At 43.0% G+C, this 23521-nt stretch overlaps 1 protein-coding gene across 1 annotated transcript; it reads left to right on the top strand.

Annotated features, from left to right (window-relative positions):
• Positions 1 to 451: 451 nt before the first annotated feature.
• Positions 452 to 22409, top strand: HRH3 (histamine receptor H3). Its single transcript, XM_083146811.1, has 3 exons — positions 452 to 1125; positions 1445 to 1611; positions 20702 to 22409. The coding sequence occupies exons 1-3, from the start codon at positions 879 to 881 to the stop codon at positions 21590 to 21592; spliced, it is 1305 nt and encodes a 434-aa protein (XP_083002937.1). The 5' UTR covers positions 452 to 878; the 3' UTR covers positions 21593 to 22409.
• Positions 22410 to 23521: the final 1112 nt, after the last annotated feature.

The following is a 23521-nucleotide window of genomic DNA, read 5'->3' on the forward strand; positions in this document are numbered from 1 at the left end:
ATGAAATATAAAGTAGGATAATACATATGTGCGAAGAAAAGGACAGGACCTTGTACAAGAATCAGCCTGTTTGCCTCATTACAACAAAATGAATGTTACCTCCAAAACCAAAGTGTAATTGTTATGTTAATAAGTCTCCAAGTGAGTGCTATTTAAGAATATGTATGTGGGGTTTGTACAGTCACACACATATTATATTGCGACATAAAGACATGACATAAAAATGTAATTACAAACAAATAGACTGTATAAAAGGAAGAGTACTAGAATTCAATACACATTACAAGAATAATTACAACACATGCTTTAACAGCCCCTAGAGATGACTCAACATCTTTCTATTCAGGAATAATCCAGCCACCAAAAGCAGTCACAGATATTGATATCAATCCCTCAGTGAGGATGGAGTTAAAACAGAGATTTTTACAAAACTGATTTACAGCTGATTGTGTCTGATATTTACATCTGAGCTCCTCTCTCGGAAAGGCTGTGGAGTGTGTGAATTGTGTCTGCTCTTTGGTTGGGGGTGGATGGGAGGAGGTGCAGTTCAGCACTGGAGATGTTGGGAGGTAGTATCCTTATTCCTGAAGTGGAATAGAGATTCAGGTGGTGAAAGCAGCAGATGTACCGAGACAGATAAGAACACATATTTACTTGCATTAGAAACAGGAGTTGCGTCCTTCTGCATATTGCAAAATTTACTTGATAATGGCCATGAGAAGACAGAAGATTCTGGATATTAAATTAACCTCTTCTCCTACCAGCATTTACAGTATCCTTCATACACAGTGAGAGGCTGAGGATGAGCAACCTGTTGACCACATCACCTGCTACTATGCTCTCAACCTACAGACATCTGGCAGAGCTGGGGTGCTGAAATGGCCAGCACCCAGCAGACCTGGAATCTCAATGACTCCTCCAAAAGCCATGGAGGAGGGGGAACCAGCTTCCCAGGCAACTTTTCCTTCTCTTGGACAGTGTTTCTGGCTGCACTTATGGGAGTCTTGATAGTGACCACTGTGCTGGGCAATGCACTGGTGATGCTGGCATTTGTGGTGGACTCCAGCCTGAGGACACAGAATAACTACTTCCTGCTAAATCTGGCCATCTCTGACTTTCTAGTAGGTAAAGTATCAATCTGCTTATTCATGGTTTCAGTGTATTATTGTATTGGGACTGTTTTAGAAACTACATAGGAAAAAAGGAAACAAAGTCATTCAGTACTGTAATCTGCAGAATCCGGAACTGAGCATTTTACCAAAGCAAAAACATGTCAAGTGAAAGTCTGAAGATAAAAGATTGTTCTAGATAGGACTTCCATATAGAGTACTTGATTCAGATATCAGCCTTTACTGTAAAGTATGTTACCAATATCTCTATTCAGTGCCAGGCGTGCATGCTCTGCCAAACCCAATAATAGGATCGTTCTGTTTGCTTATTACAGGAGCACTGTGCATCCCTCTCTATGTGCCCTACGTGCTGACAGGAAGATGGAGCTTCGGCAGAAGTGTTTGCAAACTGTGGCTGGTTCTTGACTATTTACTGTGCACGTCGTCAGTGTTTAATATTGTTCTCATCAGCTATGACAGATTTATCTCAGTGACTAGAGCTGTAAGTATAATATACTGGCACTGCATTTGCTAATATCAATCACGCTAGCAGCAATTTCTCCTGATGCAAATATAGGCATTTTATTGCAAATGACAATAGAGGAACAGCAAGTATATATATATACTGTATGTGCACAATATTAGATAAAACAATGTACTCCTGTAGTTCCTGCCATTGTCTGCAATTAACTCCTTTTCTATCCGAATACAGCACATGTTTTGTGATGAGATACCTTAAGTTAATTAATCATTGGTCTTCCGTTAACACTGTATTTGAATTACTTTTAAGTCCAAAACCCCTACAGCTCCTTGAATCCATTTATAAGGGGGGAGGGGGGGTGCTTAGCGCAGCTGGGTAGGGAACAGCAGCAACCCTAGTGAGATGAGCATGTATTTTGGGGTTCTAGGCACTGATTTCCGAGACAGGTTATCCAGCTGATTCACTGCACACGGTCTCCTTCTGCACAGACAATGCTTGAGCTTGTGAAGTGGCAGAACCCTTTGCAGATAACTCTGTACATAATTACCTTGATTACAGTGAAAAAGCAACCTTATCTAAAAGGTTACATTTAAAAGCCCATACACACTAGAAGATTTTCATTACAAAAGACTTCAGCAAAATATCTGATAGATATATCTGTCACCAAAGTAGTGCGTACACACTGAGCTATTTTCCACAAAGAGCGAGAGATTTTCAGGAGGCGAAAGACTTTGCTGAAAATCTTTCATTATAAGGCTTTTACATAATGGGCTGGGTTTGAATTCCAAGGGTGGGAGCAGCGGCCATTGTATTCAGTGCATTATTGGGGCCTCATTCAGAACTGATCGCTGGACTGCATATATCCAGAGCCCAGCAATCCAGTAAAGGCCCCTCCGCTCTGCTCCGACTTGGCAAAATCCCGCCCATGTGTAGGACTACGATTTCATTTGCTGCTGTGCACACAGGGATAAATCTGTTCACCTGCGCCAGCAATGTATAAGTTACCGCCATAACAAAATATACATTGGGGGGCAGTGGCGGTGGTAACATATACATTGTTGACCTGCAACGCCAGTGTATACATTGCCGCCATAAAAAATATTGGTACTTGTGAGTTATCCGGGCGCCCGATTTCAAAATCGGGTCGGATCGGGACATCGCATCGCATCGCATGCGACCATCGGATGCGATGCGATGCGATGCGATGACCCGATTTTTCCATAGAAATCAATGTTAAAATGGACTGAGTCCATTTTAACATGGAATTCAGTGGGAAAAAGGGGTCCTTTTCATACCCCTACTATCCAAGTGGGCATGGAGTTGGATATAAACCTGTGGCGAGCGTAGCGAGCCACCGAGCCCGAAGCGTGGCGAGCGTAGCGAGCCCCGCGAGGGGACACGGAATACCGTCCCCTCGCGGGGCTCGCTTCGCTCGCCACGCTTCGGGCTCGGTGGCTCGCTACGCTCGCCACAGGTTTATATCCAACTCCATGCCCACTTGGATAGTAGGGGTATGAAAAGGACCCCTTTTTCCATAGGAATCATTTTAACATTGATTCCTATGGAAAAATCGGGTCATCGCATCCGATGGTCGCATGCGATGCGATGCGATATCGCATCGCATCGCATCTGATTGTATGCCTTAACTTAAGGCATACAATCAAAAAATCGGGCGCCCGGATAACTCACAAGTACCAAAATATTCATTTGGGGCCAGTGACAGCGGTATCGCATATATTGCTGGTCTGCTACAGCAATGTTTATAATAATGACTATTATTACTATACGTTGGTGCGCAGCAGTGCTTAAAGTGGTCCTGGTAAGGTGGCGGAACTCGCTTCCCTGCCTCTCCCCCCCCCCCCCTTATGTTACAGCCAGCGTGGGTGCTAGGGTGTTTGGTGCCGGGCGGGGGAGCAGGACTCTGTGTGGAGCCGCCGCAGCAGCACCACCAAGACAGGGTGAGTATTACAGGCGGGACGGTCGGCCAGGCTGAAAGTGGTTAATCTTTCAGCCCGGCAGCGTACACACAGCGATGATGGATAATAAACCAGCAGATGAACCACCTTGCTACAAATGATGCGGGAGCGTGCATCATTGCTAGTCGGCAATTTCTGAGGCATACACACTAGGCAATTTATTTGCTGAAAATTGGCAAGTGTGTATGGGCCTTAAGTATAAAATCTTTCCATCTGGAAGTAATAACAGTGTGATTGTTCTAATAGTGCGTCAGTGACTAAAACATTTTCTAGGAATCACAATATTAGCCAAATTTTGCTAGACAAATACAGAGATAGAAGATCTTAGTTTTGATTAAAGCGTAACTGGACACACAGATTAGGCCAGAAAAGGCTGTCACTTTGACCAAATTCTCCTAAAACTATATTACATGTGGTCCTCAAACTGCACATTAAGAATTCAGTGATTGGTTGGTTTTGATCAGTCTATACAGTCAGAAGACCATCCCAATCTGCATGTGGAGATCTATGACAATCTTGTAATTTATCCTAGATTTGTGCAATTTGCCCAATCGGGATGCGTGGCCTCTAAAGGGTCCCCATGCATTCTGAAACAACCGCATTACAACTGAAGAAAGCTGTAGTGGCCCAACAAATGTATAATACCCAACATCTGGATCACTAACACAAACAAGCAGTGAATGAGGGGTGCGGTAGCTTGAATTTTTTTTACAGACTGCCCATGTTCAAAATCCTAACCTGCTGCCAACAACAAGTATTGTTTTAAAGATTTGAAGGTACTTCTTTCCTAGCACGGCCACAATCGCGGGCATCGCGGGTAATTTTTAATGGTCTGCGATGCGACCGACGCGATGCCCGCGATTTCCCATTGAAATGCATTGAAAAAGTCAAAATCGCGTCGGTCGCATCGTATGCGGCCAAAAAAAGCATGCGATGGTACCGACGCGATGCCCGCGATTTCCCATAGGGAACAATGTCAAATGCCTCAATTTAACCAAATCAACATAGGGAACAATGTTAAATGGGCCAGACACCCCAAAAAAAACCCTGACCAGTGAAATGGCCCCCCAAAAATACTTAACGCCACCCCACGATCAACGTCAACCCGAAGCGTGGCGAGCGTAGCGAGCCCGCGAGGGGCGGCGGTACGCGTCCTCCGACCTTTTCATACCCCCACTATCCACGTCGGCGTGGAGTTGAGAATAGATAGTGTGGCGAGCGCAGTGAGCGCACGCGGATACCTGTGAAGCCCGCGAAGGGACGCGTTTACCAGTGAAGGTATCCGCGTCCGCTCGCCACGCTTCGGGCTCGCTGCGCTCGCCACACTATCTATTCTCAACTCCACGCCGATGTGGATAGTGGGGGTATGAAAAGGTCAGAGGACGCGTACCGCTGCACTCGCCACGCTTCAGGTTGACGTTGATCGTGGGGTGGCGTTAAGTATTTTTGGGGGGGCCATTTCACTGGTCAGGGTTTTTTTCTGGGGTGTCTGGCCCATTTAACATTGTTCCCTATGTTGATTTGGTTAAATTGAGTCATTTTACATTGTTCCCTATGGGAAATCGCGGGCGTCGGTCTCATCGCATGCGATTTTTTAGCCCGCATGCGATCGACGCGATTTTTTTACCTGCGATGCCCCAGATCAAGATCGTTGTGGCCGTGCTAGGAAACAAGTACCAATTTGAAGGAATACAAAACCCTACAATTTTTTTACACAACATAAAATTTGGAATGTCTGCCTACTCAAAATATAGGACTTCCCATGTCTTAAGGTGCATACATACCGGCCAAATACTGACCAGTGTGTATGCTACAAACGACGATGTGCAGTCCCACCGCTTGTTCATGAAGGTTGTTCATCGACTGTGCAGACAGGTCAATTTCAGATGTCTTTCACAAAAAGATCTAGATCATTTGACATTTCATTCAATATGTTCAAGGGAAATTGGTCACCAATGTCTTTCATTGCATACATCGTAGAGTGTGTATGCCCCTTTAGACGGTTTACATTGTAATGTGCACATGCCATGCTTTATTTAGGCACTGGGTGGCACTCTTTTTGAAGTCTGAAGACAAAACATTAAAACTTATGACAATAGTAATGGTATATAGTAATGGTATGTAACATGATTACTAGAGCTGCTGCCACATCATGCTGTGTAAGGGACAGAGCAGAGCTACTGCACATAACCAGTGGTAGCAGCTTTTTCTACCCAGTTTGATGTGTATGTGTGTGTGTGTGGATCTGAGTCCTCAATCAGTGCACTGGACCATAGAGCAGCTGCCAGGGAGAAGAGACAGGTGCCTTACCATGAGGTAGGAGAATGTGAGCTTAGAAAGTGCAGTAGTGGTTCTATAATGTTTGTGTATTTATTATGGTATGTTTAACATTTGCCTGCCCACTTATTTATATCATTTAAATGTTTGATACAGCCGATACTATAGTATAGACATTTAGAGTGTTAGGTATTATTATTGTATTCCATGCAGAATCCAGTGTATAAAAAGTGCAATGTTTACATTAAATGTATGCGGTAGAAGAACCAGGTTCTTCTGCCGCTTCCCCCAGACTCCCACACTTGCTCCAATGTTGTGCAGAGTGGGTGATTGTGGACTGCATTTGAAAACCCCTCTCTAGAAATCCTACGTTTCCCACTGAGCCTATTCACATAAAACACTTCTATATTGCTACTGATAGGGTGTTCTGCTTGAACTTCTAAAATACATGTAGCTATTTAGATCACAGATTTTTCTCTGGTCATCTATTATCCAGGGGGTAGTTAATGTCAGACAGAGGAGTGATCAGAGCTGCGTTGCTGCAGGTAATCCCTAGCATCCACAGAACCTTTATTGGATTTCTGTGCATTAAATGAAATGCCCAGAAAGGCCAGCAACCCATAATACCACAACTAGGCTTCTTTTCAACCTGTTTTATTTAAAATTGCTATCCTTTGGCTTCCAGGGAGAAAACTAACAAGCCGCAAAGTGACTTATTATAGAAAGGCCAAACCTTCCTAACCACAAAAGGATTTATTAATAAATCACCAGTGTGGTGTAAACCTAAAATAATTGAAATCAAATTATGTCTTCTGAATAAAACTACAATACACCCAAAAAAAAATTCTTTCAAATATAATAGTTTTTTGCTAAGTGCAGTAATTGGGTCTCATGTAATAGCATTTTGATATGTTTTATTGTGCAGGCTACAGACACATTAATTCAGTGTGTAATAAAAATAAAATGTTATCATTCAGGTCCCTCACTTTTAGATAGCAAATTAGAGCATTAAACTTAACCCCTTCCTGACAGAGCCAGTTTTTGCGTTCCTGACAGAGCCCTTTTTTTCAAATCTGACATGTCTCACTTAAGTGGGGATAACTTTTTTTTGCTTTTACTTATCCCAGTGATTTTGAGATTGTTTTTTCGTGACACATTGTACTTCAAATTAGTGGTAAATTTGGGTCGATACAGTCTGTGTTTTTTTGTGAAAAATACCAAAATATCGTGAAAAAATGGAAAATTTAGCAATTTGCAAAATGTTAAATTTTCTGCTTGTGAGACAAATAATCATACCACTCAAAATAGTTAATAACTAACATAGACCATATGTCTACTTTATGTTTCCATCATTATTTCAACTTCCTTTTCATTTTTTTGGACACTAGGAGGCTTACAATATGAATAGCAAATTCTCAAATTTTCAAGAAAATTTCAAACACTGATTTTTTTAGGGACCAGTTCAGTTCTGATGTGACTTTGAGGGACTTGTATGTGAGACACCCCCATAAATGATACCATTTCAAAAACTGCACCCCTCACAGTATTCAAAACAGCATTTTGGAAGTTTGTTAACCCTTTAGGTGTTTCACAGGAATTAAAACAAAGTGTAGGTGAAATTTCAAAATTTCATTTTTTTTGCAGATTTGCAATTTTAATACATTTTTCTAAGGAACACAGTACATTTTACTAGAGAAATGTGACTAAAAATTGATTCCCCCAATTCTTTTGTTTTCATAAATATCCTATATGTGGCCCTAGTGTGCACGTTGACCAAACCACAGGCTTCATAATAGAAGAAGCACCTACTTGATTTTGGAGCCTCCTTTTTATGAGATTATTTTTTAGGCACCATGTAGGTTTCTAGGCACCATAAGATGCTAAAAGTTAGGAACCCCCCCACAAGTGACCCCATTTTGCAAACTACACCCCTCAGGGAATTCATCTAGGGGTATAGTGTACATTTCAAACCCCCAGGGGTTTCACCAATTTTGATACAACTGGGCAGTGAAAATGAAAAATTTAATTTTTTACACAAAAATGCAGTTCTGGCTCAAAAATTTTCATTTTCACAAGGAATGAAGGAGAAAAAGCACCCCAAAATCTGTGCCCCAATTTCTCCCGAGTACGTCAATGCCTCACATGTGACCAAAAAATACCAGTTGGGTGCATGGCAGGACTCAGAAGGGAAGGAGTGATTTTTGGATTTTGCAGTTTAGATTCTGGTGGAATTTTGGTGGGTGCTATATCGCATTAGCAAGACCCCCCAAGCACCAATACCGTGGAACCCCCCCACAAGTCACCCCATTTTGCAAAGTACACCCCTCAGGGAATTCATCTAGGGGTATAGTGTACATTTCAAACCCCCAGGGGTTTCACCAATTTTGATACAAGTGGGCAGTGAAAATGAAAAAATACATTTTTTTACACAAAAATGCAGTTCTGGCTCAAAATTTTTCATTTTCAGAAGGTATGAAGGAGAAAAAGCACCCCAAAATCTGTGCCCCAATTTCTCCCGAGTACGGCAATGCCTCACATGTGACCAAAAAATACCAGTTGGGTGCATGGCAGGACTCAGAAGGGAAGGAGTGATTTTTGGATTTTGCAGCACAGATTTTGGTGGAATGAATGGTGGGTGCTATGTTGCACCAATACAGTGGAACCCCCCCACAAGTCACCCCATTTTGCAAAGTACACCCCTCAGGGAATTCATCTAGGGGTATAGTGTACATTTCAAACCCCCAGGGGTTTCACCAATTTTGATACAAGTGGGCAGTGAAAATGAAAAAATACATTTTTTTACACAAAAATGCAGTTCTGGCTCAAAATTTTTCATTTTCAGAAGGTATGAAGGAGACAAAGCACCCCAAAATCTGTGCCCCAATTTCTCCCGAGTACGGCAATGCCTCACATGTGACCAAAAAATACCATTTGGGTGCATGGCAGGACTCAGAAGGGAAGGAGTGATTTTTGGATTTTGCAGCTCAGATTCTGGTGGAATTTTGGTGGGTGCTATGTCGCATTAGCAAGACCCCCCAAGCACCAATACAGTGGAACCCCCCCACAAGTCACCCCATTTTGCAAAGTACACCCCTCAGGGAATTCATCTAGGGGTATAGTGTACATTTCAAACCCCCAGGGGTTTCACCAATTTTGATACAAGTGGGCAGTGAAAATGAAAAAATACATTTTTTTACACAAAAATGCAGTTCTGGCTCAAAATTTTTCATTTTCAGAAGGTATGAAGGAGACAAAGCACCCCAAAATCTGTGCCCCAATTTCTCCCGAGTACGGCAATGCCTCACATGTGACCAAAAAATACCATTTGGGTGCATGGCAGGACTCAGAAGGGAAGGAGTGATTTTTGGATTTTGCAGCTCAGATTCTGGTGGAATTTTGGGTGGTGCTATGTCGCATTAGCAAGACCCCCCAAGCACCAATACAGTGGAACCCCCCCACAAGTGACCCCATTTTGCAAACTACACCCCTTAGGGAATTCATCTAGGGGTATAGTGTACATTTCAAACCCCCAGGGGTTTCACCAATTTTGATACAACTGGGCTGTGCAAATGAAAAATTACATTTTTTTACACAAAAATGCAGTTCTGGCTCAAAATTTTTCATTTTCAGAAGGTATGAAGGAGACAAAGCACCCCAAAATCTGTGCCCCAATTTCTCCCAAGTACGGCAATGCCTCACATGTGACCAAAAAATACCATTTGGGTGCATGGCAGGACTCAGAAGGGAAGGAGTGATTTTTGGATTTTGCAGCTCAGATTCTGGTGGAATTTTGGTGGGTGCTATGTCGCATTAGCAAGACCCCCCAAGCACCAATACAGTGGAACCCCCCCACAAGTCACCCCATTTTGCAAATTACACCCCTCAGGGAATTCATCTAGGGGTATAGTGTACATTTCAAACCCCCAGGGGTTTCACCAATTTTGATACAAGTGGGCAGTGAAAATGAAAAATTACATTTTTTTACACAAAAATGCAGTTCTGGCTCAAAATTTTTCATTTTCAGAAGGTATGAAGGAGAAAAAGCACCCCAAAATCTGTGCCCCAATTTCTCCCGAGTACGGCAATGCCTCACATGTGACCAAAAAATACCAGTTGGGTGCATGGCAGGACTCAGAAGGGAAGGAGTGATTTTGGGATTTTGCAGCTCAGATTTTGGTGGAATGAATGGTGGGTGCTATGTTGCACCAATACAGTGGAACCCCCCCACAAGTCACCCCATTTTGCAAAGTACACCCCTCAGGGAATTCATCTAGGGGTATAGTGTACATTTCAAACCCCCAGGGGTTTCACCAATTTTGATACAAGTGGGCAGTGAAAATGAAAAATTACATTTTTTTACACAAAAATGCAGTTCTGGCTCAAAATTTTTCATTTTCAGAAGGAATGAAGGAGACAAAGCACCCCAAAATCTGTGCCCCAATTTCTCCCGAGTACGGCAATGCCTCATGTGTGACCAAAAAGTGGCAGGTATCAGAAGGGAAGGAGTGATATTTGGATTTTGCAGCACAAATTCTGGTGGAATGATGGTGGGTGCTATGTCGCATTAGCAAGACCCCCAAAGCACCAATACAGTGGAACCCCCCCACAAGTGACCCCATTTTGCAAACTACACCCCTCAGGGAATTCATCTAGGGGTATAGTGTACATTTCAAACCCCCAGGGGTTTCACCAATTTTGATACAAGTGGGCAGTGAAAATGAAAAATTACATTTTTTACACAAAAATGCAGTTCTGGCTCAAAATTTTTCATTTTCAGAAGGAATGAAGGAGACAAAGCACCCCAAAATCTGTGCCCCAATTTCTCCCGAGTACGGCAATGCCTCACATGTGACCAAAAAATATCAGTTGGGTGCATGGCAGGACTCAGAAGGGAAGGAGTGATTTTTGGATTTTGCGGCTCAGATTCTGGTGGAATGAATGGTGGGTGCTATGTGGCATTAGCAAGACCCCCGAAGCACGGTGAAATTATGAACCTAATAATCCATAGATGTGTGGTATATTTTAAAACACTCCTTTATACATAGGCCGGGTTTGTCGGGGCAAGTGTCACACTGGAAAATAGTTTGCTTTCTTATTCCCTTTTTATAGCAAACTTTGCACCTTTTTTGTGTCCTGCCCTTTTTTCCAGTGGAGGGGATTTCATCAGGAAAATGCTGCCCTGGTACAATACGGGGGCCAGTACTAGAAGTACTGGGGCCCTCTGCCTGCTGGTTCCCAAATATTAGGCCCTTTATGACTTCCTCTTGAAAGTGCATAAATGTCCCCCTCTGGCCGGTAGAACGGAATAGCACGTAAGCGTTATACAGTGCCATCTGGATGATATACACGGCCAGCTTCTTGTACCAGATTTTTGTTTTCCGCAGGGGACTGTACGGCTTCAGTACCTGATCTGAAAGATCCACTCCGCCCATGTACCTATTGTAATCTAGGATACAATTAGGTTTTGAGGTGTGGGTACTGGTACCTCGTACAGGGACGGAGGTGGTACTGTCTCCATGAATTGTTGTCAGTATAAGGACATCCCTCTTGTCCTTATATTTGACCAACAACATATTTTCGGTGCATATTCCCCTGCTTTCACCCCTTCTCATTACTTGGGCAATGTGCGTTTTTGGGAGGCCTCTTTGGTTCTTGCGCACAGTACCGCAAGCTGCTGTACCTCTTGAACCAAGGGCCTTAAACAGGGGGATGCTAGTGTAAAAGTTATCCACATAGAGGTGATAACCTTTATCCAGGAAGGGGTGCACTAAATCCCAGACAATTTTTCCACTAACACCTACGAGGGAGGGGGGGCATTCTGGCGGTTCAATTCTTGAATCCTTCCCTTCATATACCCTAAACCTGTGAGTGTACCCTGAGGTGCTTTCACACAGCTTATACATTTTTATGCCATACCTTGCCCTCTTACTGGGAAGGTACTGGCGGAATTTAACCCTTCCTTTAAAATGTATAAGGGACTCGTCAATGCAAATAAATTTTTCAGGGATGTACATCTCTGCAAATTTGGCACTGAAATGATCAATGACCGGCCTGACTTTGAATAGCCGGTCAAAGGTGGGATCATCTCTGGGTGGGCACTGTGCATTATCGGTGTAATGTATAAATTTAAGAATTGTCTCAAAACGAGTCCGGGTCATGGCCATACGGTAAAATGGGGTGCTGTACAGAACAGCTGTACTCCAATATTGCCTAATTTCTGGCTTTTTTACTATGCCCATATGAAACACCAGACCCCAAAACGTCATCATCTCTACTGCATCTACAGGGGTCCACCTAGCAAATGATGACGTGGGGTTTTGAGCAATAAACTGCTGGGCATATAAATTAGTTTGGTCCACCATTAAATTTATAAAATCATCAGAGAAAAATAATTTGAAAAAGTCAATTTCTCTGAGACCTGTGGAATCAAATTGGATTCCTGGCATGGCCAAAAACTCAGGAACCTGGGGCTCAAAATTGTCTGGTGGTGGGGTCCATACGAGATCAATTATTGGGGGGGGGGTCTCAGCTGCTCTACGGGGGCGTCTTTGAGGGGGTCCCTCATCACCAGAGGAGGAAGAGGAGCTTAAGACGAATCCTTCAAATTCCCCGCTTCCCTCACTGGCTGTGTCAGAGTCAGAGGCAAGCATGGCATATGCCTCCTCCGCTGAATACATTCTTCTGGATGACTGGGATGACATTTGGGATGACATTTGGGATGACATTTGGGATGCCATTTTTATTTTTGTGTTACTGGTAGTGAAATGTTTCAACACGTGTATAGTGTAGGGGGGGGGTACAAACTTTATTTCAACCCGGGGGGTATGTAGTGTGTAGTGTGTATGTAGTGCAGAAAAAAAAAAAATACTTTATACAGGAATTTGATCCCAATATAAAAAACAAAATTGAAGGGGTTAAAAAAAAAAAATTGAAGGGGTTAAAAAAAAAAAAAATTGAAGGGGTTAAAAAAAAAAAAAAAAAGGTCCTGCGCCAAAAATTGAGCACAGATGTTGGTCAGTAAACTGAACAGCGCTCAAAGGCAACAGGAATTTGATCAAAAAAAAAAAATAGATCAACCCTGTGCCGAAAAAGCTGATCAGTGATGTACGTCACTGATCAGCGCACAGTGGCCACAGGACACCCACAAAATCACAGTGTGTGTAAAAAAAAAATTAAAAAAAGACCACACAAAAACAAAAAAGGTGATCAGTGATGCGACACTGATTACCAGTGAGGGGCAGCAGGTGCACAACCTTTGGTGCAACTGGCAGCAACTGACAGGTATATATATAAAAAAAAAAACCCTGCGCCCCCAAAAAGTTGCTGATCAGCACAGTTATACTGATCAGCACAAAAGGGGGGGTAGCAGACACAAAATATACACTCTCTATCACTCTCTGTCACTATCTCTCTCTATCTCTCTATCTCTCACTATCTATCACTCTAGGACACTGCAGCAGCAGCAGTTATTGACAGTTGACAGTTATATGTATAAAAAAAAAACCTGCACCCCCAAAAAGGGGGGGTAGCAGACACAAAATATACACTCTCTATCACTCTCTGTCACTATCTCTCTCTATCTCTCTATCTCTCACTATCTATCACTATCTATCACTCTATGACACTGCAGCAGCAGCACTGACAGTTATATATATAAAATTAAACCCCTGCACCCCCAAAAAGGGGGGGTAGCAGACACAAATCTCTCTATCTCTCTACCTCTCACTATCTATCACTATCTATCACTATCTATCACTATCTATCACTATCTATCACTGTATGACACTGCAGCAGCAGCACTGACAGTTATTTAAACCCCTGCACCCCCAAAAAGGGGGGGTAGCAGACACAAAATATAGCTCTCTCTGTCACTATCTCTCTATCTCTCTCTATCTCTCTCTATCTCTCTCTCTATCTCTCTATCACACTGCAGCAGCAGCAGGAAGTCCCAAGAAGTCAGATCCAGGAAGCGTCCAGCACGCTACAAGCAGTGATCAGGTGATCAGGTAAGGTATTTGCAAGGATCAGGTAAGTATTAGGCAAGGATCAGGTCGGTATCACGGCAGACAGGCACGGTGACCGTTCTGCACGCTATTCCAGACCGGAATGGCGTCTGCAGCGCAGTCACCGTTAGTTTAAATGTCGCGCCTTGGCTGTGATTGGTCCGTGGGTCCCACGGACCAATCACAGCCTTGGGGGCAGGTGGGGTGAGGGTGGGGTGAGGTGTCATCGTCACCGATGACCCCCTCATGCCCCCTGACGCCCGGCGGTGATTGACACCTGTGTTACCGAGCGTCTGATTCGCTGGTAACACAGGAAAACGCTGTGAATGGCTGTTCACACTGAACAGCCAATCACAGCGATCGCCGACGGGGGGGCGGCATCGCAGCCCCCCCTGGGCATGCAGGGACATGTCTGCTGTCAGGGACAGCAGACATCGTCCCTCTGTCACTGCGTCTCGAGACGCAGTGACAGTTTAAAGTCATGACGTACATTTATGCCATGTGTCGGGAAGTACATCCCGGCCATGACGTAAATGTACGTCAAATGTCGGGAAGGGGTTAAAATCACTTGTTAATGCAACATTTGGGCTAAACTAAAGTATACATTTGTAACATCCATATTCATCAACAGGCATATTTATCAATATTATTACTAAAATTATGTGAAAAATGCTGTTTTGACACACTTTTTCATAATTTTCATTTTTTTTTTTTCATATTATTTTAGTACCTTCTAAACATACTAAAGGTTAATTGGGGATTTTATAAAACTCTCCTCCAAGCACTTAATATTGCAATAATTTTTTTCGCAATCTGATTGTATTTTCCATTTCAAAAAGTACAAATAACGGAGAGAGACATTTGATAATAATGCTATTTTGAGATAGCGTTATATGGGCTTTTATCTGATTTCTGACTCCTGCACAGCCCAAACCTGGCAATCCAGTGAGGGCAGCCGGTCATCTAATTGCTATAATCCTGCTGTGACCTCCCATACAGTAAAGTGATGCTGTGAAGCCGGTACTCACTTTACAGCACCAGCAATCACAGTGTAACACAGGACCAGATGACCAGCTGCCCTCTCGGATCGCTGATCAAGGTGAAGTCATAGGGAGGATGAAGGTTGCGAGGAGGGGGAGGGGGAGGGGGGGTTACCAGGTAGAGACACTTCCATGATCATGGGCTCAAGCATGAAATATACCATGGAAATATAGTGCCAGTGGACGCCAATCAATTATCCTTTTTTTTCTTCGAGCTGAATGGTGTGGGTCCTTGTGACTCAAGTTTCAATGTGAACCTGTTACAGATAAACTGCTTCTGGGGACACTGCTTTTCTACTTTTTCTGTCTAGGGCTACAAACTTCAATCAGGAGCCCTCCTGTAATCATGACAATGCCATACTTAGCCATGTCTGGACTTATATAACACAAGCGGACATGTGCTTCTGTAAAAAAGAAAAACAGTGGATCTGATTGGCTATCAGGTTTATGCCCACCCAGTTCAAATCTGGGAACAGACCGACATGCAGGATATTAAATATGAATAAAAAGATGCGGTTACCTTAGACAAACAACCATACTCAATAGGGTATGAGACAGCGCTGCACGTAGTGAATAGGGTAGGTTTTACCTGAACATCCAAATAAGTGACCTATTTAACAATACATACATGTATCACATTCTCCAAAAACATTCATTTATTTTGGAAAAAGCCACAAATATGTAGAGGGACTGAAGCAGATATTGGTAAAATCTGCTACGATCCCTCCATTTCCAACAGCAACCGCCGCTCTTTTCTCGGTTTCTATGGGGGATGCGATGAGGCCAGATTATCTTCGAATTCCATAGATTGGTCCCTGCATCTAATGGTATTAGAAGAGGATGTTATGATGCTATAGTCTATGGGATACGCTTTGCAAACTTAAAGGCCCATACACTCTGGGTGTTTCTGCCCCACGTGTATGGATAACGATTATGGGGAAAATTACTGGGCAGCAAAATGCTCAGTGCAGGACGTAATGGAAAGCTGCCCACTCCCTCGCTCATCTGCTGATAATACCAGCAGATGAGTGGCCAGGGCCGGGAGCACGCATCACCGCTCATCGCTGCCCCATACACACTGCGCGGCTTTCAAGTTCAATGTGCTCATGACTTCCAACACAGAAATGAACACATCATAGAGATGAGCTCCTGTACCTTAATGTTCTCATTTATACATTACAGCAGTATCAACATATGGCAATTTGATTTTGGGTGCAAATATCACACCCACTTTGCACTGCAAATGCAATTATTGATAAATAGTCTACTTAGTTTAAGCTAGTCTTGATTTTAGAGCACAAAGTTGTTTAAATCAGTCAATGTTGATCCCTGAATTCAACCAGTAATGAAAACAATGCCTCTACTTAAGATTACATCACGCAAGTGTTAAACCTAAGCCTTAATGCAAGGAGATGCCAATGCAGAAAGCACATCAGTGTGTTGTATCCCAGACATTGATGATACAAATTAAGTACTTGGCTGAAATCCAAAAAAAGGAATCTAGAAAAAAAACACCTCATTATGAAAACTTGGAAGGTACTGTATACACAAGCATGTAAAGTAATCTGAATACAAAAACACCCCTTTAAACACTTAGATTTTGAACAAACAAGAGCTAAGTGCACCCCTGCTAAGTCTGCATATCTAACACATACTAACAGGTGCTATTGAAATGAGCCAACATGGCCTTTTAGGAAGAATGTCTGTTTGTTCTATTCTTAGTAAATTATCATCAGGCATACGTTCTATAATTTCTCTTCAAAGTGCACAAATTCTTCATTATGCACGAAAGAACATACTGAAATGTAAAAGAACAGACCAATTACTTGTAATATATTTCCAGGCAACAAAACTTTACACTTGATAATCCCTGAGATGGCAAAGCTGGGTATAATGTTTGCTCATTAGTTCTTATTGTGCCGTTCTATCGCAGATGAAAATGCGAGTGTGATTCAATAATCAGCTTATTTAATTCTGAGCAGGGAATCACATTTCATGATCGTAAACCAGGAGAACTAGATTTTATTACATGTTAAAAAAACAACCCAAAAAAACATATCAAGTTGAGTATGTAAGTCATCGATCCTATATTGCATTAAGTGGATGCTATGAAGGTAACTTCATTGTTCTAAAGTAACATTTTAGATAATGGATTAGTCAATGATAACTAATCCGATATATATACATTTATCACAATCCAAATAAGGAGAGGTAGAGAAAGATTCTGTGTCCAGCGCTACAGTGGCAGCTTTAGCATCTTTGCCGTAGTAGTGTCTGGGAATATGGGCCCAATTCAATAAGGAGCAGCAACAGCTTAGAATGTGTGATCCTTAAGCAATGCAAATCTACAGTAGGTGCATACCACCATAGGCGAATCTAGGGGGTGGACCGGTCCACCCATTAGCCCATTTTGTAGCTGAGGGATGGGACTTTCCAACGAGCCCAGCCCCGTGTCTCTAGCCCCCTGGAAACTGGAGATACTGCCAGGCACAGCTGGAACGTTTTCCCTATAGGATAACATGGGACCCGCTAATTCCGACCCCCACCCAGTTCAACGGCTGCCAGTTCCCCCTTCGGCATCACTCGAGGTTGATCTCAGTCAAACCCAAATCGCTGGGCCTTCAATCTGATACCAGGCTGGATCCATATGGGTTAATTGGTTCCAGGGATATTGAGGTTAAACCATTTTTTTCATTTCTTAAATGTAATTTCATGACTGTTTATGTTCTTTGAGGGCAGATTTCTCTGGAACCAAACAGCCCAGTTTCTCGGGACCAAAATCATTCGAAGCCAACTCAAAAGTTCTTCAATATGATACTGGTCTCATGTAAATGGGTCAGTTGGTTCCGAAGATATAGCTGGTTGGTTAAAGGGGGGTAGGGAGAGGGGAGTGGTTGTCTCTCCCCCTCACACCTGGGACCATATTCCCGGGTAAATCCCTGAATTTTCTGTTGTAAAAGGGGTAATATTTCAGACAGCCGTGACCTGCAGTGCTCTGAATACAGCCGGGCAGCCCCCTGCTCTCTGCCCAGCTGTCAATGACTGTCACCCCTGCAGCTTCCGCTCCAATTCTTCTCCCCGCTTTCACCTCAGCCGCCCCCCCCCCCTTTAATCATGTGGTGCCGGTGCCCGGCGTGCTCCCCCGACGTCACGCACAACAACAGCGCGAGCAATATTTCAAATGTACACTCGGCTAGAGGGGACACCAGCAGGGGAGTGGGAGCGTGCTCTGCTCCTCTCCCCATAGAAGCAGCTGCACCGCTCTCCATCTCTCCCTGCAGCAGCAGCGAAGGCTCATATAAAAATTTACAGTAAGTGGCACTTTTGGGGGCATTGCTTAAGGGACGCTACAAGTGGTGGTATGTGGGGGCATTATGCTTAATGTGTGGCTTAATGTATAAGGGGCAATACGGTGTGCAGCATCATGTGTAAGGGGCATTAAGGTGTGCAGCATCATGTGTAAGGGGCATTATGTGTGCAGCATCATGTGTAAGGGACATTGGGCCAGATTCTCTAAGCTTCAAAAGTGATAAAATGGAGAATGATAAACAGCCAGCCAATCAGCTCCTGTCTGACATTTTTCAAACACATTTTGTGACTTTGCAGGTAAGAGCTGATTGGCTGGCTGTTTATCACTCTTCATTTTATGCGGCATCATGTGTAATGGGTACTATGGTGTGCGGCATCATGTGTAATGGGTACTATGGTGCCATCAAGCAAGAACCCCCTAGCAATGAGCATGTAGGTAAGCAGCACTTATGTGGCAAATATGTAATGGGCATTACGGTTTGTTATATAGTATGTAATGGGCATCATGATGTGTGGCACAATATGTAATGGGCAATATGGTGTGTGGCCTTATGTGTAATTTTCATTACGGCGTGTGGCTTTATGGCCCTTATTCTGATCTGTGCGGCCAGATCAGAATATGCGGCCAGGACCGTGCAGGCGAATCCCCGCCTTCCATACGGATCGCCACCTCCGTCCGTACGCAGATATGTGGCGGTCCGCATGAAAGTGGACGGGGATACGCCTCCTCCATCTTGGGAGCAGCCCCTGCATTCGATGGTCGCCGACCATCGAATGCAGAGCCGCACGCTCCACCAGCTCCCGCCACCCTAGACCACACGGACACTTGTCCGTATGAAATCATGTATGGGGGCGGGCCCGCCCCCTACACATGCGTCACGGCTTCATTACCATGCATACGCCCAGCGTTTGCATGGGAACGCCCATGAAACGCGGGGCGTATGCATAGGGTAATGAGGCTAAGTAGCCCTTCACGCCCCTCTCCGCCCCCTGTGCGGTGTCTAAAAAAAAACGTACGGCGAAACCGCTTGCACATGCGCAGAGTGACCTCTGCACATGCGCAGACGACAAACATCGGCGGTACGACCGCAAGCGGAAAAAAACGCACCGATCAGAATAAGGGCCAATGTGTAATGGGTATTACGGAGTTTGCTAAAATGTGTAAAGGGCATTACTGTGTATGGTCTAAAGTGTAATACCACACCCCTTTGTGTGATGCCAGAGCCTCCTGTCTAGATCTGGGACCACCCATTACCATAGTTCTAGAGTCGCCTATGCATACCACCCCAGTTGCAATTGAATCAAATTGCATTGCAATTACAGTTTAAGAGGCACATCGCAACTAAATGTCACCTTACTAAGGATGCTTGTTGCAGCCTGCCTCACAGCGCAGTCCTTGGCCTGGCCACTCCCAGAAAACAGGTTCAACTAGCCCACATTTCTCACGCTAGTCGCCAACCCTTCCCGCAAACACCTTTGCCGGTCACTCTGCGTCCATCAATGCTTCTCATCAATGGTACGCACCTTTTTTAAGTAGTAATAAACCGTTATCAGCGACAGCATTGGGTTAAACATTGTGTAGTAATTTCCAGTTACACATTGATATGGGAGAAGGTTAATCTATGACGGGACTTTGCCTGTAAATGAGAGAAGGTGACAACTATGGTTACCAATAGATTTGTCTTATTTCCACTTGACTTCACTACTAAGTAGTATGAAACAGAACACTGCACTAAAGAAGCAGGACAGCTGCATGGAAATGTGGATTTGTAGACCAGTCATAAGGTTTCCATGGAGGCTGGGAGCTGGAAACCATATGCACTATCTGGTATTGGGTGGTGAATACCAAGTAAATTATGTAGTGTAATGCCTACCACAAAGCTGGAGTTTGAGGTAGGGGTGACCAAGTGACAATCTGCAATCATTTACATTCCACCCATATTTGTATGTATCCATGTTCAATAAAACCAATATAGGGTCTTCTGAGTAGCACGAGATGGTATTCAAAAAATTATCACCATTTCAATTATCACCATTAAAGTTATTTATAAAGTGTTTAACCATTACAACACACTTTACAGACAAACCCGACAAAACTCAAAAGCCCAATAAAGTGCTGGATATAATGAAGTCCGAGTTTGGCGGCCATTAGGGAAGCTGACTGAATTCTGACTTTTTTTTTAAAAAGGGGGCAATCATTTACAAGGCAAAATCATTCTTTGTAAATGATTGCTCCTTTAAAAAAAAAAAAAAAACTCAGAGTTAAGTCTGGCATCCTACATGGCCGACAAATCCGGACTTCATTACAGCCAACCCAAGGTGTCAATTATGCGGGTAAAGCATTAGAAATATACTTCTCTTTAAGAAGGATTGAGATGATTCATACTGTTGCTATGGACAGTGGTCAACAGATGTCATTGTTCAATGTAAATACAACAGTCATGTTTCATACATTCAATACATTGGCACTTGGAATTTCTGGTAATAGTTTGTTTGTTCCTTTCAGGTGAGCTACAGGGCACAGCAAACGAACAGCAGGCATGCAGTACTAAAAATGTCCATGGTTTGGATTCTGGCCTTCCTACTTTATGGACCAGCCATTATCACATGGGAGTATATTGCAGGCAAAACCATTATCCCTGAAGGAGAATGCTTTGCTGAATTCTTCTACAACTGGTATTTCCTGATCACTGCTTCCACCATAGAATTTTTTACACCCTTCATCAGTGTTACTTTCTTTAATGTCTGTATCTACCTAAACATTCAGAAGAGGACAAGGGCCAGACTGGACCTTTTACAAGAGGTTCACAGCCAAAGCACTATCGACAGTCCAAAGGCAACAGCAGAACCTGCCAGATCTAACTCTTTGAAATGTTGGAAATCAACACATAAAGTGCCAAAAGCAGGAGATGCTGAGAAAGCCACCTTGAAACCATCAGAGGCGGAGATCCTGGAAAGAGTTAAGAGAGTTAAAAGAGCATCTTTAAATGGGAATTCAATGACTGTGCTGGGGAAACCCAGAAGAAGCTTTACGGAGTCTGGTTCCACCCCATCCCTGGAGAAACGTATGAGGATGGTCTCTCAAGGAATCGCTCAACGCTTTAGGTTATCAAGGGACAAAAAAATAGCAAAGTCTTTAGCAGTGATTGTCTGTGTATTTGGGCTATGCTGGGCGCCTTATACATTACTCATGATTATAAGGGCAGCCTGTAGAGGACACTGTATACCAGAGTACTGGTATGAGGTCTCATTTTGGCTGCTTTGGATAAACTCAGCGGTGAACCCCATCTTGTATCCCCTCTGTCATCACAGCTTTAAGAGGGCATTCAAGAAGATTTTGTGTCCACAAAAGCTTAAAATCAAGCCGCATAGCAAGTTCCAACATTGCTGGAAATGAGTGATTGTTGGAAAGATAACTCCTTACTAAATTAAATGACGTTAAAAAAAAAACCTGCTATCTACTGTCAAGTGACATCAAAGGAAGTTTTACAGATGAGGTAGGTTTTGATTAATTATACAAGATTTAGGAGGCTGAATCCATACATTGGTTGAAATAAATCAAGGAGAAACCATCATGAACCTTTGTAGTCTTTGATCAATTCTGGAAATGTCCTTCAATGTTAAAATGTAAGGAATGTCTCGTTCCATTGTTATTACTTGTGGTATCATCTGCTCTCGATATAGGGAACGTCTTTGGTTGTATCTTATAACCGAAAAAATTATTTCTGCTTACATTGCTCACAATTCTTGAATTTGGAACTAAAATAGCTTCCCGTGGTGTACACTAATCAAATAACAGACCCCCTGCTAAATGGTTGGTTCCTTTGCTGTAAGTAGCAATTATTTAATGGTTACGTATAGAACACAAAGGATCAACTTATTACCTAGAAAAAAAGTATAAGTAACAGTATAACATCCGACCTCCTTAGACAAAAAGAAAACCTTTGTTGGTCTGGATAAATATACAGTAAACATCAGTTTAACTTAAATCAATCCCCATATTGTTTTAGCTCCACTTCTTAGTATATATATATATCAGCACAGAACTGCCTGCCTGACAATTCTTCATGTTGTGTTTAATGCTGGAAGTTCTGAATGTCATGTTTGTGCATGTGACTGTCAGGAGGACACATCTCAGTAAGCAGTTAAGGTACTTTGCAAACAAAAAAAAAACAAAAACAAAACTTAAATCTTGTGATGTGTTGTTCGTTTTAGCTGTCTACAAAATAATAAAAGATTTTGTTACACTAAAAGTGACTAACTAGCTTTATACAATATATGCATTGTGTTCAAAGAACATCAGAAAGGTGCAATTGTGAAGTGCAACGGAATATGTTGGGTCCATGTTAATGTTGATAAATAATCTGGATTGCCACAGTCTTCCTAAAGGGGCATACAGAGAGTTGCGATGCGGCGACTGTCGATACAGATTAAATATTGACAGATGCCAGGACCGCACAGGTGCCGGCATCGAGCAGGAGGGAAGGAGAGAAGGACAGCGCGTGGGGGGAGGGAGGGGAGCAGAATGTAACTGCCTTTGATCTGCCAGGCAAGTCTATTTCTGTTTTAATCTGCACCGAAGGCAGTTAACATGTTTCGATCCAGGGTTCTTTTTTTATTTGATTTTGCTTCTGGAAGCAAAATTGAATCGAAACGTGTGCATAGGGCATAAAGGTGTGTACACACACTTTGATTTGCTTTAGAGTCGATGTTTGATTCAATTTTCCATTCGATTTGGCATTAGATCTGTACTTTTACATTTGACTTACTAGATTGTAGTCAATATAGTCTTGCTTGCACAGCCTATTTTTCTATCCCATTTAGACAAAACAGGAGCGCGCATAGCGTCGAATGCGGATCTAACAAGTCTTAAAATAGTTTGATTTTGATTAGATTTTGCTTCTAGAAGCAAAATCTAATCGAAAACATGTCAAAATCGAAGCGTGTGTACACCCCATAAGAATAAGCCACTGGGGCTGACCTCTGCCATTTCAGAGGGATACGGTCTACAAGCATAAAGGTCAACATAACTGAAGGTCGACATGCAGGAAGGTCAACAGGATCATTAAGTCGACACAATCATTAGGTGGACATGGGGAAGGTCGATAGTCAAAAGGTCGACATGGGTTTTTTCATGTTTTTTTTTTTTAACTGACATGTGATGACAGGCAGTACTTCATGTCCTACCATCCACTATAGCATGGTGGGAGAACAAAATTTGTTATGACGTGCATAGCAAGGCACGTGCCCAAAGCATGGCGAGAGCAGCGAGCCATGCGAGGGGATGTGGTGATGCGTTTCAGTGTCCATGTGTGTTGAAATTTGG

The sequence above is a fragment of the Crinia signifera genome, chromosome 6 (genome assembly GCF_055691185.1).
Source record: "Crinia signifera chromosome 6, ASM5569118v1, whole genome shotgun sequence".
In the NCBI taxonomy this organism is placed as follows: Eukaryota; Metazoa; Chordata; class Amphibia; order Anura; family Myobatrachidae; genus Crinia; species Crinia signifera.